Below are 23,910 nucleotides of genomic sequence, written 5' to 3' on the forward strand. Positions count from 1 at the left end.
CCAGCATGGCCCCATGATCCCCAGTCTGTTGATGCAGCTGGGAGCCAGGTGGTGCTGGAGCAGGGCAGAGGCAGGAGGAGAATGAAGTGGCTAGAGGCAGGTCAGAACTAGGCCTCTCTATTCAGCTGAGGACACCCCCTGGGTCCTTCTGCCCCTGGCTCCTGTCAGCTTTGACAGACAGCCAGGAGCAAATAAATATTAATTTCCTACTCTTTTTAGGGAGCCTGTCAGCCAGATAGAATGGCCTGCCTTGGCAGGCTGGAACTAGCCTGCAGGTCATATTTTTCCTGGCCCTGCCTTAAACTACTTTGTTATTCATCTTAAATTGTCATTGGTCAAATTAAACAGTATATTTGGTATACATAATCTTAGGAAATTTAAATACCATAATTTTAAATACAGCTATTTTCAAACAAGAAAAATAACCAAAGTTTGTAGCACATTTTACAAGCAACTGTTTTTCTGCTTAATTCTCTCCCTAAACCAGTGCCACATTCTGCACAGCTGTTCAAGTCATGTCAAACCAGAATCTGGTTTCAAAGAACTGTTGAGCTGCTGAGAGGATGGGACCCAGTATGGCAGAAGGCTCGGGCCAGTGGGGGACATCAGGGAGTTGGATAGAAAGCAAGCACATGAAGGGGAGGACCTGCTGACTACTGCAGGTGTCCCCAACTAACCTGGGGGTGGGGAGAAGCCGAGAGCCTTCTGGGCTCTAGGGGATGCAGGGATTACCTGTGCAGGGAGCCGAGATTGGCCGAGGATAGTGGTGACAGTGTACAGGTTCTGCCTTTCAGCACCTACTCCCTGCCCACCTGCAACCTCCCCTACATGTCCCTGCCTCACCTAGGTGTCCCCCACTGGCTGGGAACAGGCACAGGAAGGAGGACCGATCATGCTACCGCTGCTGTCCTGGATAAGCCCAACACCCCATACAGCTGCTACCTGCAACCCAAACCTGGAGTGGGGTCTCCCTGTGCCTGTAACAGCCACACATAATGACAACAGTGTGAGGCAGGTTCCTTCTTCCAGCGGCTTGCTCCTGGCCAGCAGAGAGAAACAAGGGGAGTGGCAGGAAGAGGAAACCAGCCTGCTGCCACTGATGTTTCAAGCCAAGCCTGGCACCCTGCAGCTGGAGGGGAGCAGGAGTGGCTCTGGGGCTTCCTCTGTGCCTAGGTCACTTGGGGACAATTACTGCACCCACCTAGATCTGACCTTGTTAAAGTCTCAGTCCACTACTCTAACCCTAGATGAGGGGTGTGGAAAGTACAGCCCTGGGGTTTCCAGAGGAGTCAGGAATTTGCAGATAGGGCAAATGGAGGCACAATCTGCCATCAAAATCCAGGGCAGAGTGTCTTGTTTGGGATGTGTCGGTAGCAGGGGGTGGGCAATGGCTGCATTAACCTCAGTGCCACTGCTTGCTTTGCTACAAGAAACCCCATGGTCCCAATCCGGCACCAGACTCCTCTGCCTGAGACCACCCCTCCTCTCTCTGTTATTTTCTGCCTAATGAAACAGTACTGATGTATTCCAGAAAGCTTTGACATTTCCCTATGATCAAGAAGTGCAAAGCCTCCGAATGAAGAGTGATGCTACTTTAGACAGGTAGGCAGTAAAAAACAAATGCAGCAGAAGATGAGGAAAAATATTTTCTCTTATTTAAAAATTTTATGGGGAAACCAACTCAAATCTAAAGGACATTCCCCCTCTCCAGTCACTGCCTCTAGTTTTTAAAGATTTAAAATTTCAAATCTATTTAGCTTTCGGTGCCTGAATGCTGCTTCCTCTCCCTTACCTATCGTCCCTTTATCTTGTCAAAACAAAACTAAATCAATATTTCTGGGAACAGTAAACCTCAGAGTGGGACAGACCTTCAGACTGGTTTTACTGTCAACTATTACTAGGTTTCATAGAGTGGAAAAGAAGAAAACTTTTTGTTGGTGAACATGTAGCCATTTTGCAACTATTCCTTTATTAGTGCATAAAAATGCTGTTCTTTTTCAATAGTACCAGCTAGCAACATCATAACCAAAAGCATAAACCAAAAGCAAATACTTGCTAGCCACCACTCACATTCATATCAGTAACGGAGGGAAAGCATCTACTGGAAGGCCGCTGTTTAATAGTTGCCACCCGTGAGTCCACAGTTGCATTGTCTGCAATTCTTGATGGCTTGGAAACTGGTACTATTTCATCCACTTTATCTGTAACATAAAAGTGTTCACTAAAATAAATATAATTTGTCCCAATACTGAAAATTTAAGTATCGCAAGGTCAAAGGAAGAGATTTACTTTTCAAAAAAAAAAATGCAAAGAAAAAGGGTTTTTTTTTGGCATTTTAACAAGGCAATGCTTGAGCATCATAAGTCGTGCAAGCCGAGCACTTTATATTGCTGCTACATAGCATGCATGCTTTAATTTTAAGCCTGCATGCATTTAATGTTTACTTAGTGTGACTCGAAAAACAATCCTCTTCTTCAAACCTTCAATATGTGAAGGGAGAATATCTATATAGAAACGGAAAGAAGACCTTTAGAAATAATGTACCCGTAGAGCACTGTTTCACATAGCGATAAGCAGACAGTACTAAGCCACCAGAATTTCAGTGTTATTTTAACTATAACAAATACTTCAAGAGTGCTCTTTCTACTTATTCTTCTCCAGTAATTATTTTCTAATCTATTTATGATCTCAGACTATTAGGTAAAGGCATTTAGCATTACTGAAAACTGAATCACGTCTTTATAAAATTAAACTGTTAAATATGATTTTTTTAAATGTTTACCATCTGGGGCAAAAGTTATATTGAGCTGTGGCCAGAAACTGGCAAGATAGATTAAAAACTCAAATCTGAACTGAAGCTTGGTTGTTGAGAATTAGGTTTTTGGTCTACCCTCTATAGTTTTGGCAGGATTCTGGTGGTGATGTTTCCATCAAGATCCCTCAAAGTTCATGAGATTTTGGATCCCAAGGTTTGATTCAGACCATCTTCAATTGTGACTACAAACAAAATGAGCAGTCATTAAATGCTGTTATAGTTTTAAAAGTTGCTGAACATTTAACACTTTTCTACTACATTCATTTTAATTATTTCAAAGCACTACACAATCAACTAATTAAAACCTTCAACTCCCTTATCACTACTCCACTTCTTACAGATTGGAAAACTCAGGCACAGTAATTCAGTGACCTGCCCAAGGCTAAAGAGTAATTCAGTCTCTGAACTAGGACTAGAAGCTAAACTAGTAGCTAAAGGTTTTTCTCATCCCATCTTCACTGCATTATTTGTCCCTATGAAAGCATAGACTGCAATGGCACCACATGTACTATCCTAAATTTTGCAGTCATGTTAAGCTAGGCTGGCTTTTAGTTTTAATTCCTCCAAAACAATAGGATGCCAGTCACCCAGACTACGTGCACTTATGAAAGTAACGTACAATTTGATGCAGTTCCTTAGCTTACTAACTCCTCTAATGGTACGCTTTCACAAACTGAAGTCTTACAAAAATTAATAATGAAAAGCTTACTTTTCAGGAATTAAGTATAGGATGCCTATCTCTCAAATATCTGTTCATTTGTTTTATGGAGAAAGGAAAGTCTGGTCATTAGGTTATTACTGACTTAAAACAGCTTTCCAGTGGTCTAGAAGTTTCACCACCATGCAAAGTATTGGATGTGGGTATTTGAGCTTGATCCCTCACTGAAAAACAGCACACTCTGGGCCTGGGGAGTGTGGATATGGATGGAAAGTGGGTAGAAGGAAAATAATGTTGGCTTTTTCTAAACAGTAGCTCTATGTTGCAGATTCCTGTATTGCAGGAACAGCATTTTAAAACAGGGGGAGCTAGGGGAACTATATTCAATCTTCTCTGTTTGAGAAAATTTTTGACGTTCTTGGAACTCTGGATGACACGCAGAGGGGTCATCAAAAGAAAGGTTTATTTGATCAGTAAGTTAATTCATTAGGAAAAGTGTTACTGTCCAATTTCAACTGGAGTTAGTGTCAATTTTTGTTTGCCTGGTTTATTTTCTATATGATGGATCTTCCAAGGGGAAGAGAGAAAAAAAAAAAAGTCAGATCCTGAAAACCTTTACAAATATACAGAAATAGGAAAAAAAAAATTAAAAAGCATTTGATAAAATTTTAGCAGTAATACAAATGCTGCACTTTTCAGAAATATATATTTGCCACCTTCTGATGGATAAAAGGCATCAGAAAGTCAAGGATTTATTCTTGAACATTAGAGCTATATCACAAAGATATGGCTAGACTGCAATTTCAAACTCAGGGGTGTCTGAAAAAAAAATCAAGGCTTCAAAGACTTTGTATGATGTCTCTTTAGCCCTTACGATGTTTAGTCAAACATATTGGTCTGTGGGTTCCAGAGAATAGGGTGTTTGGGGGATTGAACCACTAGTCACTCAAAATCTATAAGTAAGAAATATAAATATGCCATATAAAATCTCATCCCCTTTATTTTGAACAGACACATATAACCATACACCTCTTCAGACAACAAAAAAAACTACAGGGAAAGAATGATGAGGCTATGACAGACACTTGAAAAGCATGAAAGTATTTGTTCAGGGAATGAAACATACATACCCTCCAACTGTACTGATTTTTTTTTTTTTTTTTTTTTTTTTAAAGACAGTACTAAAAGTCAGATTCCAGTACTGAATCCAACCAAAATATCAGTTGGTACAGATTTTTCTTTTTTAAACAAAGTCTTATAATACTACCACATCAACTTGTTGGAAACTTTCTTTGCGATTTTATAGCTTCTTTAATGTTGTCAGGTCCTCAGTCTTTCTCGCCCTATAGCTGCTCTCATTCAAACAATGCTTTGTTCCTTTTCAAGTCTAGCTGAGAACTGTTGAAGCAGGTTGGAGATGGGAGTGGGAAAATGAATACTACATGATTAAGCTGTTTTGCAAGAAACCTTTTAGGGGTTATTTCTAGCTATCAGATAGTAGTTCTAATAGCTGAACTGCTAATGCCACCCAGTTTGTTCTTCTGCACTCCTGCCTTAGATTTGAGAACAAAGGGAGAAAACTAGGATGGTGTCCTAAAAGAACAAAAAACTTGGAAACTTCAAAAGCACCTCATCTGTGTGTGTGTGTGTGTGTGTGGCAGGGGTGAAGTAGGGTGGAGTAAGATTAATCCCAAATGGCAAAAGCTACATGGCGGGTCCTCTAGAATACAAAATCTTACTATAAGGCCCAGATCCACCACACTTTTAAACTGACAGCACTATGTGAATTAATACGTTTTCTTTATACTACTATGTACATGCTAGCTAGGTGAAGAAAGGTAACTGGCCTTTGGTAGGAATGTAGTGCCACTTCAAACTCATCCAAAAGAAATAAACGGTAGATAACGTAGGGATACATTTTCACTTGCCTATACCCTTAAACTAGTTGTTCATACCTACAGTAGCAACACGCAAAGCATATCTGCATGAGAAAAATATTTTCAAACGATGGACATACTCCATAGAACCTCCCTTGTGTCAGGCCTGCTAATGAACTTCTCCCCTCAACATTTTTGTGGTCTTACATATTTTTGCAATATTTATTTTTGCAGCAGTGAGAAGGGGACTTACATGTTTGTACCAGAAATCAATTTATAAGGATACCTATATACACAATTTGAACAAGAGAAAACTCAAAAAAAGTCATACATTGGGCACAAACAGAATACAAGTGGAAACATTTACACCTGGCAAGAGGTGTGTTGGTGGCATGGCCAAAGAAATGCACTCAAAACTGAACATTAAAAGGCGTGCATTTAGATGCAGTTAGTTATGGGGAAAATAGTTTAAACTAGAAGATGTACCTGCTAACTGCCTACACCAGAGGTCAGCCCACACCAGCTGTGTTTCATCATTAAACCAGTCATTTAGCAAAATATTGCCACAAGCACACACGCACACTTAAAAGAGCAGTTTGTGGCTGGTTTGCACACTGGCGAAGTGCTTCCTGCTTACATTTTGACCAACTTCAGTCACCGGGAGTGAGAAAGGGAAGAGAAGGCCTTTGGCTCCCTGGACAGAGCACAGCCTGAATGCATCTGCAGAAGAGGACTTTTAGGGCTAAGATTGCCTTTCAGTATTTGTCAGAGGAGAAATTCAATACAGGTTTGCCATACAAACTCTTCCAAACCATTTCATGTAAGGTTACAAAGGGATGTAGGGAATCAAACACAGGAGCCATGCTACACCTGTGATAATTACAGTCACCACTGGTCACGGGGCTTTTGGTAATGGGATCCTTTCTGAGAACCATCAGGGATATCACATGTATAAGCCAGTCTGATGCCTCTGCATGCATATAGCAATTTGAGTGCCACTATATTAAATTCCCCCGAGAGAGGCAGCACCAACAGTCATAAAAGAATTTTATCGCAAAGTGTATTTTCCATGTGCCCTGCAGGCTACCAATTGAAAACCAACATAATGCTCAGGGCACCTGCCCCTCAGGAAATTAGATGGTCAAAAGGAACAGGAAAGAGTTCTGATTTTATCAATGTGAAGGTCATCTCTGATGCAAAGCTCTTTATCACAGACATAGTAGCACAGTGCCCAACAGCATGTCATAACGCTTACATTCTCATGTGGTTTGGCTGCTAGGTCAACACTGGGATTTTAAAAAAAAATTAATTAGTATCTGTGATATTATTGGGGACAGTCTTCCCCTGCATAATATATTTCTTGCTGAAGATGGTCCTTTATTCCACAAAGATATTGGCTAAGACTCCTGATCCAAATCTCCAGACTCTCTCAGAGGAAAAATTATAATGCTGCCCACCAAGCCACCAGATCCATCATAAAAAGAAACTTTGAAAATGAGAGTCAGGCGCCTAGATAGATCTGGTGGGACATTACTGTACAGGCCCCCAAAGTTATGATATAATCCTGGCAACATTGCTTATTAACATAGCCAAGACACGTGGATTAGCTCCACCTGAGGGTCTAGAGATCGATTTCATCAGACCCACAGAGGATAAGAATGATCATGATCCATTACAGGCTAACCCCAACACCTCAGGCCGGCATGCCAGAAACACCAGGCAAAGACTGATAGAACACAATTTCTGAGGCGAATATTGCCAAGACCTGCATACTTACCACCAAGTCCAGAATGCTTGCTCAGAGGGAACAGGGATAATGGAGAAAGAAAACTCAAAAAAACAGCTGCCTCAAGAAATGACTTGTATTTGTAAGAAAAGCAATGAATGCCTGGCACAGAGTAAAAAAATGCTCTTATGAGGCTAAAGTGAAAGAACAGAGGCAAATGTTCTTCAAATACCAGCAGCACACATTGTTAACAATGCAAGTATAAACTACAAAATGTTAGACTAATCTAGTCAGCCAGAATACAATGTTAGCCAATGTAGAAATGGTTGAACTCTGCCACTCATGGCCTTATGGCTAAGAATTAAAAGGACAGGCACATAAAAAACCCCCTAAAAATCCTATCACTAGTGTGATTATTTTTTCTTCCCTCCCCCTTTTGCCTGGCGTGTGGGCATGGGCAATGAGGCTCTCTCTGTTATGGCTCTCTGCATCCGGCCACTGCGACAGGGCATGGTGGCCTGCGGTGGTTCTCGAGAGTCACTTGTCCCTTCATCCCCTGGTAAGTATACAGTGGAGGCTGCCACTGCATCCTCACCAGTCCATGTTGAGGCACAGGTTAACTCAACATGGGGGGTGGCTCTTTGGGAGATACGTGTTTCAAGGACCTGTGTCCTTGGCTGTTTGAGGAAAGCTAAGATCTCAGACAGGTAGTTATGGATGGCTCTTGTGGATGTAGCCACAATGCCTAGCTGCAGCTCCATGCGGCCCATGGACTGTGACATGAGACCCATGGACTGTGCATGCTCCCTCTTGATATTTTCCAGCAGCTGCACAATCCTACTGTTGGTTTCCATCAACAGCTTCTCCCCCTCTGTTAGCTGGGGCTGCCCTCTCCAACCCTGATCCCTAGCGACTGGCTGAACACCATGGCTCTCTTCATTCATTTCATTATTCCCCTCCTCCTCAGGAGAGTCACTTTCAAACTGAGGAGTCCTACTGAGAGATTGATCCCCAGGAGACTGTATGTCCATGGTACACTCTGGAGTCCGCTCTGGTGTCTGAAATCCCTCAAAATCTTCCCCAATGTTGCTGTGTGTTTCAGATGATGACAATGGCCACTGCCAACTCTCTGTGGTTCTGGCTGGTGAATCTTCATCAGAAGCAGGCACCGAGGATTCCTGTTCTTCTCCAGGCGTGGATGGTGAACTCCCTCTCTGACGTCTGGATTGTCCCGAGGATCCAGGAACCTCCCCATCTTGTTCCCCAGTGACATCTGGCAATCAAATAGAGGAGCAACAACCACTGTATCTGAGGCCACGAGGATGGAGGAATCTACATGCATGGACAACACATAGAAAGAAGCCAGTTGGGAAACCAGAGTGTATGTGTTTGGGCAAACAGAAAGGTAGACTAAATTTTAGTGGCTGAATTGGGCATGTGGCAGTTGAAGTAACTAACCACTTTATATAAAAATACACACTGTCCTGTACCCATAACACACACAACTGTGCTGGATCCCAAGGCATGACTACCAATTCACCTCATTGTGACTGTGACAGGAAATGTCAGTGAACCTATCAAAAAGCTCACCTATGAATTGTAGTGGTGTCAGTCAGAAATCCCTGGGATGAGCTCAGGGTCAATTGTCCAAATTGAGCCTCCTGTGGTGTCAGAGGTGCTCCACCACTGGCCTGTGTAGTAGCCCTTTGTTGTTCTGAAGCACTGCTGGCTATCTTCTCTTTTGTCCGACGTTTCATGTCACACCACCCACCTCCCCAAGCACTGCTGCAGAGCGAATGTAGTTGCTACAAGCATTTATCCTGTGAGCAATGCCCTCCCCAACCTTTTCTGCATGCAGTGCAGCTTGTAGGTGTCTCCAAATGGTAGGTTATGATGTTTGAGGACATTGCTCAACAGGATGTCCTTTTCCTTTGGAAAAAAAATTCACTTTGCTCTCCCCTGGCTGTCTTTTCCCTTGCCTGAGGACATTTGGTAGAAATGTGGGAGTAAGTGCTTCTCTGTGCACAATTTAGTGTGCAAGAAGAGATGGTTACATATGCTAATGAGGAGGATATTACACATGGATTTATTCTGAATCCTCCCCTATATAAAAATATACCCCAGCAGCTGAAAACGACTAGACTTTGTGCTCACATCAATGACATCTCATACTAGAGCATGATCTGTTCAGCACCATTTCTGATTACATATACTGAAGGCATAACTCTCCGTCCTAACAAACAAGAAATGAGTCCACCTTTCATTTGGAGGGACAATTTGGCCATCAGAAATCAATCTGTGAGGCCAGGTACAGACATTACACCTTTATGGTATAAGTGATCGGAAACCGGTCTATACCCATAACAGAACAGAAGTTCGGCATAAGGACTTGACTTAAAAATGGCAGAACCTGTCTAACATTTGCTCTGCCTGCCTCCCCCCACCAAAGGGCGAATGAGTGTTCTGTTTGCTACCGATCTAAACTACGCCGCTTACAGAAAACCGCGTAACTTAGATGGATTCCGCCTTGGGCTTTTTGAATGTCTGTACCTAGCCTAACTGTCCAGGTGAAGACTGCAATTTTGTAGGCTGAAGGAGCCTGTTTTCCTAGCTCTCAGGCAAGGGATATGTGGGAGCAGCACTATACTCAGAAAGACCAGTATCTAAAGTGACAACATGTGTTGATCATCACTGACTAACTGGCATACTGTGTTTTTGGTGCTAGGGTGTTTGGAATGCTGGGTCTATGTCATACATACTTTCTGGCACTGGAATGGGAATTTTTTTTTTTTAAATGGAGTCCATTCTACTCTTTGATATAACACTAGATGCTGCTCTTATGAACTTCATTTCAAGTTGTACATTTATATCTGAAGGGTGCTTTTGAGGTAATAAGCTGAGGGTTTTTGGTTTTTTTTAAAAAAAAGAATCGGGCATTTCTGGGATAATATTTTTGTTCTTAGTTTTGAGGCCCTCTGACAGACCCAAGGGCCCCTCTTTTACACATTAATCCATCTCATAATATTATATCTATCTAAAGGGATTCAATGTAGTTAATGATTTACTATAATTATGATTGAATTTGATTGTTTTAATGCTGAGAGCATGGATACTATTTGTGCATTTAATAATGTCATTATTTTAAAGTATTCACATTCAAAGTATTCACATTCTGTCTGCATTTGATCGGACTGTCCAGTTGCATGTTTTATGGAAAGTGAGGATGAGATTGTATTTGTAAAAAGGCATGAGCTCCTTATGGAAATGATTTTAGGGACAAATTGTCATGCAATCATTGGCTCTTCCATTGCAGGGAAATTTTGAAAGGGACTTTCTGATATCATCCCACTGTCATACCCAATACCTCTTCAATTCTATTCTCCTTTCCTCCTACCCCAACCCAGCTTTGACAGCCATAGCTGTGACCTTTGTAACAAATATCCCTTAGCATCTACAATGTAGAACCATGATATTAATTCTTAACAATTCTTTGCTTGAGTACACATGAAAAAAAAAAAGAACAAAAAAAATAAAATAAAATAACCAGGGGAGCTATTTTTACCACACAGCAAACACACATTCCAGTTAAATTTTTATGGAATCAGAGTAAGATAAGGGATTATATGTTCTGGTTTTGTCACTGGTATACAAAATATCTTGGTCATGCTTTCAACATGTCAAACTTCCTGACAAGCATTCTGAACATATCCCACCTAATAATGGTACTGGTCAAATAAAAAGAAAAGAAACACAAAAAGGCAAAAACTGAAAAAAAACCCCCAACAAACCATACTAGTTTGTGAATATCACTGAGTTTAGTCTGTTATGATTCATGGGGTCATATTATTTTTGTTATTCATGCATATTTGTGCACCTGCCAGAGGCCGATATTGTGGAAAAGCTATTCAAATTTTAGCATGAATGTTTATTTCTTTAAAAACAAAAACTATAAAACTCTACTAAGCATCATTCTCATAATTAAAGTATTTCCAGTCTCCCAATCAGGGAGCTCAAACAACAGCATCTGGCATAGGTGACCAAATACACAAATGACAAATATGCTAAAGCAAACACTTTGCAAACAACCTATGGGCAGAAAGTTATTTGTGGAAACTACTGTCGAATACTTATGAATAATGAATACATTCACAGATATTTGGAATAGGTTTTCTTAACTAGATGTTAATGAAAAATGGGATTACTCACAACTAATGCGAGTTATGACCAACTCTAGTAACAAAGAGTTCAACCAACTCCAGTAACTACGTTTACATAAGCTTTATTAAATATTGGTATGGGGCATGGGAAAACAAGGCCACATTACAAGCATGGCCATCACAAGCTTTCATTTGTTGCAGAACAATCATGGGAACTTTGCCTCAGGGTCAAAGGCTGACACCATAGTGTTGAATTTATCAATCTGTGCCCAAGAAATCCTTTCTTGGGTGACCAAAGGTCACTCCTGGTAAATTCAGACTGGAATTTAAAATGATAGCACCAGCTGCTCTGTTGATGTTGTAGAGGAGGCGTGGCAATGGAAAATTTAGTTTGCCTGGATATTGTACTGCTCACCCAGAAGACTAGATTGCTCACTGCACTGATGCCTGGTGACAGCAAAACTAAAGCCAAGTTAACTTACAGCTGGACTCTCTTGACCCCCACCTCCTTGGCAATGGGCTGGCTCCACAGAAGTAGCAGTAAATGTGCCAGGTTAGTGGTGCAAGTTGGTAGAGGTTTCATAAACCCAACAGTATTCATTAATGCATTAACAGCTTTTTAATTGGTTTAAACAACATTTCTCTCTTTTTAAGCCAAGTTATAAGATACAGTGGGTACTAGTACCATCCTGTAACTTCCCTTGGTGGAAAAAAATGGAAAAGGAAAGAACTATCCAGGCTCCCTCTGACCTCACCAGTATTTTCCATCCTGAACCTGTGCCCATGTCAGCCAGTTTGCTCACAGTGATATGGAAAACTGCACAAACTAAGAGCTAACATACTTCTCTCATAACGGCATTCCATTTCTTGGCTGCACACGTATCCCTTAGGATGTTAAGCAGCAATCTTTCATGGTCTCCTGAGTTGTGGACTCATTCCTTGTCCCCAACCCTACAAAATAATTTTAACTACAGTCTGTAAGGGAGAGAGAAAGAAGTGTGCAGGTGAGAAGTGGCAGAGGTACTGAGGGTCTGAGTCCGGGGCCCACTGTACATTCAATGCTTGATCACATATGCTGAAGCTGTATCTATAGGTATATAGACTGATATGTATATATGGATATAGATAGATATATAAAAACCTACATCGAGTAGCACTTTGTTTCCCCTTATTGATTATCATTTTGTCAATAGATCCATGGTGTCTTTAAGGTGGCCTGAGTGGCAATGTTAAGAGTCCCCCTCTCCCTGATACAGCCAGAGAAGTCCTCTGTTTCAGGGACAGAGGTTAGGACTGGCAAATTATACATCTGTGCCTACTGTGCTGACACATTCATGTGAATGTTGCATCTAATCAGCTTTTTTCTGAAGTGGCCGATCAATGTTGTAACTTCCTTTGGTAGCCAAGTGACAGGTTTGTTATTTCTTTTATGCCAACACCAGTTTGCCTATTCCCAGCCCTGTATGCAGCAAGCTGTGGGTAGGCCATCTGTTAAATGATGCCAGAAGTCAGAGCTACATCAGCCCTCAACTGGATGGGTAAACTCATGGATCTGGAATACTGCTTCCTGGGGCTGGCTCACTGCACCATGTTAACACAACATCGTACTTGCATGGTGAAAGTCCTTCAGGTTTGTTACTAACCACGTTTTAGGATGCTGAAAATGATTTAGTATGTTTTCTGGGTTGTAATCCACAGAGAACTGTAAGGCCTACTCAGCTGTAGGGACAGAGGACCAAGACAGAGGCCAAGAACAGTGGGCTTTGGATAGCAGACAGACTTTATGGACATCAGAGGTATTTATTTAACTTTTTTTCGTTGGAGAACACTTGAGACTTATTGCCTGCATTGTGCCTTACCTGCCACTTCGACTGGCAGTTGATCCCTCCCCTGAGATGTGCTGCTCTTTAAGAATCCCTCCTTTTGAAATCCCACAATTTCTTTTCAACTCTCCTACTGGATCGTTGCCTTTTCCATTATCTTTCTTTCCAGTTTTCCCCACAAGTGGAGCTGAACTTCTTCCCGCTGACAAGTAAGTAGAGATGATGCTTAGGCACACCATGTATGGCCAGGAGCTCAACTACAACTGTGACAGCTGGGGAGCTTCCTGGGGCCTGCCATTGCTGCTCTGGACCTGGGCTTTTGCCTGTATCTGCATCATGACTTCTGTGGCAGGTGCATTTTTCAAACTGCTTAGGTACCAAGGTGATAGATGCCTTGTAAATACCTAAGATAGACAGAGAGAAACTGCACCAGGCACAATCAGTTACACAAAACTTAGCGCAATGCCAATTGCACCTATGTGCTGTGGCTTTACACACCTTTTCTAGTATCTGCAATTAATCACACAGTCAAACATCTGGTGTATAAACTATTTCCTTCTGAAAACTGATGGGCACGCAGTGACTTTGTTCTTCCTGCCATGTCAAACCTTTTCTGCATTTAAAAAAACCTAGCTTTTAATATACTGCACACAAGTGCACACAGGTATACACATGAACACACACACATTTGTTTCACTGTCTTTCTTATGTACGAGATTGGAAATTCACCTCGGTTTCGCCACTTCCTTTAAGATTAGATAATGTGTATTTTCTTGTCATGGAAAAGTACTGACTGTTCTTTGTCAAATGGCAAAGGGCATAAATGCAGTGGTATTATTTACCACCTCCTCAGAATAATTAAGTGCATCTAAGCAGTACTGGCATTAAAGGAATACTCCATTTTATATATATAAGAAGGCACGTGCATTCTTTAAATGTATTTGTCAAACCTGTATGTATTCATTCACCAAAAATGTAACAGCTTTGATGCAGTCATTTTTATAACCTTTGAAAATATATTTAAAAAATATGTTTGGGTTGTTTTTTAGCACAGAGATCAGAAGCTAAGTGGGTACAATCAGGGCAAGCAAAGTACAGTAAACGTGAGCCAATCTTTACCAACTTGTTTGCCTGAGGTTAGGCACCTAAGTAAACAGGTAGCATGACCGAGGTATGGAACACCTGTCACCCTGTTGTGCTTCTTCCAGATTACAGTCTCCTCTTAGTGGAAGGAGACTAAAAGATCTTGGCAAAACAAAAGATGAGCAGATGTCTATTTCAGCTAACTAACACATGTTGGCATGAAGGACGGATGGGTATAAAACTGGCTGTTGATTAATTCAGACTGGAAATTAGGAGAAGGTGAAGAGAACAGTGAGTTTTTGGAACAGTTTTCTAACAAAAAATACCCCCCAAATCCCCAAGCTATTGTTTAGATGGAACTTGGTCAGGTAATGAAAGTAATTATGATATGGTGGCTTGTAAAAGCAGTGACCTTGACTTGATGACCCAGGCCCAGTCTTACATTCTTAAGCACTTCTGAAAGTCAGTCCACACTCTTGCAGTGCCTAACAATATATTTATATGACTAATTTTAGTTATCCACCTTTGAGTATACTGGCCAAACAAATATGACTTGCTATATTTTATCCTTTAGGTTTGTTTTGTATACCAAGCCAGACTGAGGTATCATCAGCCCTTTGGTGCATAAAGATAGCTTCAAACCAAAACTCTGGTTTATAAATTCCACCTTAAATATTGAGAGGCGGCTTTGAAGTTTGTGACCAACTCTAGTGATAAGAATATAACAAACAATTCAAGCCACCAAAACATACCATATAAATATGTCAGCTTTTAAAAAACCCCAGAAAAATAAGACTGCTTTACATTTCCTATTTTCATTTCAAAGTTAAGCCCAGGTTCATAACTAATAACAACTCAAAATCATTACATAGTGAAGAATTTATCACTATGGTTGTATTTTAATTTGGAACCAACTTAAGTCAGTTTTGCAAGATGTGTCATGTGGGCACACTGTAAACAAGACAGTTTACATGATCATTCCTGAGATATACCACCAAAAATCAGAGTTTTTACTGTAATGAAAATAATATGCAAAAATGTAACTTCAGGGGGCAGTATAAGGAAAACGTAATGTAGAATGTAGTCAAGAAGTGTACCTTATTTAAGAATTTAGTTATGAAAGTAAAGATGGACCATCCAAAAAAAAAAAAAAAGTTCTCTTTTAAAAAAACTGGATAGCAACACAGAAATCTTTTGGGATAACTCAAGTTACCCTATATCATTATACTGGAAGACTGAGAAAAAGAGAAAATATATAAAATAAACAGTAAAAAAAGCTTTATTACAAAGACTCTCTCAACATAAATCAACACCTAATATCTATAAACATCATTACATGATTCACAAGAAGCGTTTGGCACATACTCACACTGCAGAGGAACCTAGATTTTTTGCTCCCAACCAAGACTTATCTGTGCTTTTGGGATTTAAAACATTTTCATCCCAGTGCATAAGAGGCATATTTGCATATTATGATCATACCATTAAAAGATAATTCAAAGGAAAGCAGAAAGTAACTAGTGCTATTTTTGGTATGTTAGAATCTTGTTGCAGGCCCCATTTTCAAACACCAGCTCTTTAACAGTATGTCCAATACCCACACAAAAACACACGGGCATATACATTTGCCTGCAGTTCTGAAACCTTAAAATTCAACCTACCTTGCAAGGAATTTCCTACCTTGCAGGAGGAATGATCATTGTGTAACACTGGTTCCTGTTTAAAAAACAAAAACACAAAGCACAAAATATAATCAAAAAAACCACTTTCATCCTGTAAACCAGGTGGAATTTTAAGGATTGAGAACAAGACGTGGCAATTTGAATGCATTGTTTGAGAGACAGCATTTGAAAACTGGGGCTCAGTCATCCAAACAAAGAAACAAAATGAGGGTGGGGGTGAAAGGGAATAAGTTGTATTTTCCTAATTTATCTTCCCTAGTACATGCACTCATTCTTCACACCAAGGAATGGAAACCAAACACCCATGAATTATAAAAAATACATTTATTTTGAAGTATGTAAGAAGATAATGAACATGGCTTTAGGAACAATTGAAGAAAAAAAGAGAAGTGGCAGGAAAAGTGTTGGGGGGGATTTTTATTTCATTTTTTTGGGGGGTGGGGGATGAGGGAGATTGCCGTTCATCTCCCTGGCTCCTAAAAAAGAGAGAGAACATATTAAAAAAATGCTGGAAACATTTCTGCTCATGCAACCCTGTCAGACTAAATACAACCATGCAATTCTTGGTGTTCATCAAGAACCCCTTGATTTGGATAGACTAGAAGACATTCAACCGATAGTAGTCTATTAGAACAACATTCCACTCATAAATGCCAGTGTATCCCACTCATATGGATCCAACCACCATAAAATGTGCTTTCCTTTGAACACTTACACTTCCTTTTCCAGCTTCTCCTACACCATTGCTTTGCTTGGATGGTGAGGAAACCTTCTTCAATTATTGTTCTGCAGCAAAGAAAAACAACTAAGTGCTTGTCATCATAGAGCTAGAATCTTAGGAGTAATATATTTAGCTATGTTTTTAATAATAAAAACTCATAATTTGTGGTCATCACTGACAGTTGCATGCCTATATAGAGATATAAAAGTCTCAGGTCTATCGATACTCTTGCCAGCACTACTGGTGGCCATTTTTTGGTGCCCAACTGGGGAGACATAGGGCACCTAAGTTGTTCAGAACCAGTTTCCTATGTACTTTCGACCAACTGCATATACAGATTAGCATCCCAAATCACTTGAAAATGGAAAGCAAAGGCTTTTTTTCCCCCCACAAACACTATATTCCAATATTTTCCATTTACAATTTGGACACAGCCCAGTCCAGATTCTATTCTCTTCTACCCTGGTGTGAATCCACAGCAAATCTTTTGGAATTAGACTATACATACATGGCTGCACTGATGAAGAGGGCAATACATTGGCCCCATTTCTGTAATTACAAGAACAGAAGCCTAGGAGTTTGAAGCCTCTCCATCAAAAAATCATTGCCGCATATCCTTGTGAAGATGGCAACTCAGTTTACTTGTTCTATTGTTTACCAGCTAGCATTTCCAACCTATAATGAAAGTAGGTTACTTACAAGCACATCCTTCAGGTACTCTTCATTTAACCTGGAGCTGCAGTGCCTTTTTATTTTTTTTTTTTTTATCTTCCTGTGTGTATTGTCTGGTAAAGGCCTGGAAAACCTTCTTCCTATTTAAAACTGCTGTTGGTATTGGAAAATATCAAGGACGTTGGAGCTGTGGATTTTGCAGAAGCGGTGCTCTTGGTACACACACTGTAATCCTGCAGATAAATCTCCATCATCAATTCCATCATGTTGGAATAAAAAATGGTTTCTGATCCAGGGCTTTCTGTGCACGTTTTCTTCAAACAAAGGTAACATTTTAGTTTCAACCTCTGTTTGGCATTCACATTTATTTGCTCTGTGATTTCATTGTTTCAGATGCCATTGGAGTGTGACACCTTTGAAACAATGGATAAAACAGAATGGGATGGAGTGTGGATGTTTGTCGGAGAACAGAGACAATATTTCTTTTGAAAGCCATCAACTGATATTTTTCTACTAAATAAATACAACTACTTAAATGTCAGATGCAAGATACCAGACAGTCATCTGCGACGATGATTGACAGAAATTGTATAAATGTCTAATCTGGTCAATAGTAAGGAGAGTTCTACATTTATATTTGCTGTTTATACTTCAATCCATATCAAATCCCAAATACAGTTATTAACAAAATAGAGATTTTCTCTTGAAGTTGATACAAAAAATACCCAACTCATATCTAAAACTGTCTAGCTACTGCCAACCTAGTATTTCTTAATCCAAATATATTTTTGTCACGTATTCCATTTCTTGCAAGAACAATTTTTTTGTCTTTCTCCACGCTCTCTCAACTTCTTAAAATCTTTTTTACACTACTGTTTTTCATTCTTGTCTGTTCCAGTCAAAACAATATCTTACTGATCTCTGCAGAGACCCCCAAAATGTGAAATTGCTTAGTAAATCAAATTCATTCCTGGCTATAAAAAGATTGAGTATGAAACCTTTAGAGCTTATATCTAGAGGTTGCACCGAAATTATCTATCTTTTCCTTAATAGTTGTATCCAAAAAAATAAAAAAAATAAAGTCCAAACATCAAACAGTCCAAATACAAACTGGGCAAATAGAAATCAAACAACTTTTCACAATGCACATATGAATGCCATATTTTTAGAGTTCAAGGTTTTTTCCTTATTTTAAATAAAAATTTTGAGCTTCCACTCATACTTGTATGACTTGAAATAGAGTGGGGATGAAAATTATGATGGGAAGCAACATACTGAAATTCAGCATCAATGATTAGTTAATAAATGGAGTGCTATACTATGAAGAACTTTATCTTTTCCAAATACTATATTTTGTGCAACTCTTACTATATATATTATTTTATGTTTTAAATTTTTAAAGATTTTGCATCTTTGGTTTCATTTTCTGCATGAAAAATTTATTCAGCAGTACATAGTACAAGCTTATATAACCTAGCTCTTACTTTGTAATCTATATTGCTCTTAAACAATGATTGCTGCAACAAAAAGATTTGTTAGATTTCAGGCTGCCACATCTACTCATTCAATAATTCTTAAAACACTTACAAAAAAACAAAAGAAAAAACCCAGAAAGGACTTCTTATTAATAAAAAAAACATCTATTCTGCAAATGTACATTTCAAAATCTCTTCCTCTGAACTGGATATCTGTTGTGAGGAGAAAAGTATCAAAGTAGTTTGACTCAAGGTTTTAGCGATCTGCAGTATGCTGTCTACAATAGAAGATACAATTGTGAAGTTTCCATTTCAAATGGAAAAATTCAATATCTTTCATGCTTTAGGGTTCTTAGTTGTAGGGCATTTGTACCCGAAAGCTTGCAGAGAACAATTTTTCCAACTGTTTAGTTGGTCTAATAAAAGATATCTACCCAAAGAACCTTGTCTGCCTATTACTTAACTGAAACATTTGGGTATGGTACTAAATGATATGGCTATTTGAATAAAAACAAAAATCAACAGCCTTTGCCTTTGACCTCACCAAAAAAACTACAACCAATAGAAAAACAAAGCTGAAAAACAACACAGAACAGAAACCCACCTGAAACAACTAAAAACAAACAATAAGATTCTATAAATGACTATGTTCCCTAGGGCATTAAGAAACATGAATTCAATTCTGTTATTCTACAACATCATTCATATAATAAAGAACTGTTATACCAAAATAAATTAAAAAATAAAACCTCTACCAGAAACATACTAACAAAAAAAGGTTTTATCGCATCTGAATGGACAGTTTCTAAGTTATCCTGCTCTGAGGAAAGAAAGTACCCATAGTTGGAAGTGCTGCATGCTATTAACAAGATCAACATGAGAAAAAATCTGGATATATTAAAATAAAATAAAAAGCAAAAACAAAGAGGAAAACCCCCAGGTAATTACTGTGTTACCATAAGACGACAGAAAGAATAGTTCACTACTGAAGGGGCATCTTCCTTCACTTTCAATTACCTTAAATTTCTTCTACTGATTATGCCATCAGTTGTTATATGGAAGTATCACTCAAAAACTCAGGGGGGTTTGAGGATTTCCTTTGGGCAAGGTGCTTTGCAAACATACAATGACACAATCCCTGCCCAAAAGAGCTTACAGTCTAGGAAAGCAAATAACATACAAAGCGAGGGGAAAGAAGAATACAGCCAAACGCAAACAAATATACATCTACATTTTTGGTAAACTGTTATAAAAGGTTGACTATGCCTATCTGCCCCTCCACTTAGCCATCACTATTTGAATGATCGTTTAATAGGCATCACAGCAGATGTGGGTTTCAAGGAGAGATTTGAAGGAAAAGGGGGTAGTGGCCTGATGAATCAGTTCAGGGAGGGCATTCCATGCATACGGGACAGTGTGAAAGATGTTATATTAAAACCTGAAATTGTGTAGAGCAGCATTTCTTCAGGTCAAAGTTCAAGATGTATGTGTGAGGTCCCTATTTTCTGAGACAGGCTGTGTAGTTATGTGAGTAACATTTGGCCATTACAAGGGTAAGCGAAATAACTGATGGAGGACTACACTGAATTCTTATCAGTTGCCATTATTTCTCAGTGGCTGCCAGTTAGCACAGTAACTGTGACGAGATGATATGGAAGGGTTTGGGAAAGAATCTGAGACAGAATAAGGGAAATGGGGGTGGGGATGGAGGAAAGAAGACAAAAGGAAGAAATGGGGAAAATATTTTCAAATGTGTTCTTCTGATTGCTTTAGGTCTTTATGTGTTTGCAATTTATCAGCTAAATAAGTAAAAACATATACAATATTTAATGTACATTTGACACCATAAAATAAACTGGACCATATGCCAACATATACAGTTATGTTATTATCCTTCACTATGGAAAGGTGAGAAACAGGTTAAACAAGAGACAAAATGCTTCCCCTTACCCTTCTTCTTCCGTACTGAAGCTTGGAAATAGAAAGGGAATGAACTGTGAATCAATTCTGAAGGTAAGCCCATTTTAAATGCTAAATCCTTGTCTGATTTTTGAGCAAAAACATTTTTCTGCTATTCTTAAGAGGTCAGTCTCTCCCTGCCAACCTAGATTTGCATGTACTTTTCAAGCCACTTAGCATTAGCTTCTTGGCATAGCCCAGTTTATTGGGGTTTAGATTTTGACTATGGAAAATTGTTGCACTGTAAGACTTAGATGTCTTGGCTCTGTATGAGATTTATTTTTACAAAATGTACGAAAATATCCAAAATGGTTACTTTTGATGAATTAAAAGGATATAAATTTGGGGAAAATGTTACATCTTCGCTGTTCAAAAGTGGAATAGAATCATAAACTTATTTTATATGCCATATTTTGGATTAAATCATTTGAAGGTAAACAATTGAGGTTGCTAAGTAGACAGGACACTGTGTATTACTATGAAGAAGAGAATAACTGAAACTATGGCCATACAAACAGAAATAGAAGAGGTTCAGAGACAGGCAACATAAATGACTGGGAAAAACTTGAGTATGGAGAACTGAAAAACACTGGGATTGCTTAGTTTAACGAGGAGTAAAGGAATACACAAAACAAACTGGGACTTCATTTTTACCCCTTCTTGCAATACATAACATGTGACCATTCCATTAAAGTAACAGGCCATTATGTTTAAAACTGATAAAAGGAAATACGTTTGTACACAGCACATAATCAGTCAGTGGAACTATCTGCTACAAGACATTATTGAGACTATAAGCTTATTGGATTCAGAAGGATTACACGCACACACAGACGAATGAGAACATCCAGACTTTTTTGCTCTGTTTTTTTTCTTTTTACACACATATATAGTGTTATCCTTCTACAAAATATACTGTAAAACATACATTTTGTTTTGATATATACTTAAAAAAAAATCTATTTAGTTAATATCTATACTAAATAAAAACAAATTGTGGGCATTGTCATTCAATGTTTAACCATCTATATATGTGCACACATGACCTTGTACTTCAGGATGTAAATCAGCCTCTTGTCTGATGGGGAATGAAGAAGAAATTTCACTTATAGGGAGTTTGTTACCCATTATAAGCCTTCTTGTACCTGTCACTCTCCATAACAACTAGACTAAGAGGCCACATAGCTGAAATACCAGTCCCCCTGTCTTTGAAAGTGGCAAGTGTTTTTGCATCACAGAAGTGATGTCTTCAGTCTTGTAAGGGAAGAAAAAATGTATGCTGTGCTCTGGCAGCCTTATACCTTTTCTGGAGGACATTTACCCCTGGAGCAAGCTTCAGCACTGTTCTTCAGACCAGTGAAGTAATGTCAGTCTAAGGTTTGTTTAGTCTTAGTGGGACAAAAGAATAAAGGGAAAATGTAGGTTCCCCCCTAATGGGCTTTTCTTTTTAACGTGGATGCAGGTAGAACTATTACTTCCAATTAGGAGAGTTGCTGATTAGAATGCCAACAGCCATAAAACACCCTACCAGGTTGAGCCAGTTAGACTAAATACTCTAAATTAAAATATTCAGATACTTAGCTAGTGACTGTGTTCTTTGCAGTTCCAGTGGTGTAACTAATTTTTATTTCCCTCCTGCTTCAGGAAGGGCTGGGAGTAAGGAATGCTCCCCCTTTAGGAGAGAATGCCTCAAGGCTGTACAATGACAACTTTTTGAGCCAATTACAAGACTGTTCTTTCAGGGCTCCTAAAGGAGTCCTCTCCAGTGCTTCATTGCCAGGAGGATAGTATCTAAAAATGTCAGAAGAACTGTAAAGGAGAAACACAGGGATATCCTCCGGCTTTGAAGTGACTTGATAAAGGGGAAATAGTTGCCTAAATAATTATTCCTTTAGGTAGTTGTGCATGATGAAACCAGAATAATTGTAAATTAAACAACATTTTAATATTCCACGAAAAAAGCCACAAAAGGAGGTGTATTTTACATTTTTAACCTCAGAAGAAAAATATGGGTAATTCACGGACAGTAGAAAAACTACAGTCAGCTATCTGAGCCTATGACGCAAAATAATCAAAAACAACAAAGTTTTGAGATTTGCATATCTCTGTTCTTAATTGAGTTTTAAATTCCAAGAAATAATATGAATTAATGAGAGGAAAACTTAATCAATTTATTTGACTGCTATACCACACTGAGGTATAACAACTCAGGGACCTATTTAGTTTCTCTTTCTTGGTCAAAATGCCTACTGAAAACAAGGTGAGTTTTGAACCATTAAGAAATGGATATGATTGCTCTTTTATGATAACATGAGTGCCTTGAAACTACTGCGTTTGCTTTTTAAAGATGATTATCCACAAGACTGAATTCCTTTCAGCTGACCTTCATTTCAGCTAATATGCAAGGAAAATTATTCTGAAATCTATATAGTTAATTCCATGTAGGATCACAGTAAGAGAAAGAAGTGTTCTATGAGATACTCAGACTCATTACTTTGCAAGTATTCATTTTTATAAGATGTCAGATAATAAACACTTTATTCTAGCCAAGGAGTTGCATACATCTCGGCATACGTTTACTTTTTGCCTTTTGAAAAAAACGCTTGTTAGTCCTGAAGTACCGCTTTTCAATGATACAACAAACCCTTTTGATCACGCCATGTTATCTTAAGCTGAAATTCCCTGAAATACATAACAGCCCGTAGTTGGGATGCTCACATATAAATCATTTAAAACTAGTAAATTAAAGACTCATTATGTTGCATTACCAAAAATTAAAGGAATTAAGATTATATCCAAGCCTAGAACTGAATAGAATATTGACATGTACACCACAGAATCTAATAAGAACAAGTTGAGGTTGAGGGTGTACTGCTTTAACACTGTCAGCTTTTTAACAATGGCTTCTGGCAGCTTACCTTTATCCACTAATGAGAGGCCACAGAAATTTAAAATAAAACAATATTAGATGAACTGAAAGATTCAAAAGCAAGATAATCAAATATGATACAGCAATAATTTTTAGTATATGCCATAGTTTGATGATGCAAAAAAAATGTATCAACATTCTCTTGCAGAGCAGTTAAGGCACACACACGCATACAAAAAAACAAAACAATCCCCCCACTACCTCTCATGCAAATCATGCATATTTTGAACTCTTCAGAGACGCAGCATTCCTAAAACCTTTTCTGTACAAGGTACTCTATATAGGGTGCAATTCATTTAACAAAACAAAATTCCCCCAACATTTTCTTTACAA

The 23,910-nt window shown here is 38.9% G+C and overlaps 2 protein-coding genes across 5 annotated transcripts in view; both read right to left on the reverse strand.

Moving 5' to 3' along the window:
- The window catches only part of SHANK2 (SH3 and multiple ankyrin repeat domains 2), a 771,218-nt gene that overhangs the window by 73,810 nt on the left and 673,498 nt on the right, over positions 1 to 23,910 (reverse strand). For all 4 annotated transcript variants that reach the window (XM_019551544.1, XM_019551542.1, XM_019551541.1 and 1 more), the window contains one exon: positions 2,071 to 2,201. In XM_019551544.1, coding sequence (XP_019407089.1) covers positions 2,071 to 2,201 — 131 coding nt within the window. The remainder of the gene's footprint in view (positions 1 to 2,070; positions 2,202 to 23,910) is intronic.
- Positions 4,456 to 23,560, reverse strand: LOC109321151. The gene is made up of 2 exons (XM_019551545.1): positions 20,640 to 23,560; positions 4,456 to 8,349 (listed from the first exon to the last, which is right to left on the reverse strand). Exons 1-2 carry the CDS (start codon positions 20,710 to 20,712, stop codon positions 7,490 to 7,492), a joined length of 933 nt encoding a protein of 310 aa, XP_019407090.1. The 5' UTR covers positions 20,713 to 23,560; the 3' UTR covers positions 4,456 to 7,489.

This window comes from Crocodylus porosus, unplaced genomic scaffold (assembly GCF_001723895.1).
Source record: "Crocodylus porosus isolate Cpor-Errol unplaced genomic scaffold, CroPor_comp1, whole genome shotgun sequence".
Lineage (NCBI taxonomy): Eukaryota > Metazoa > Chordata > Crocodylia > Crocodylidae > Crocodylus > Crocodylus porosus.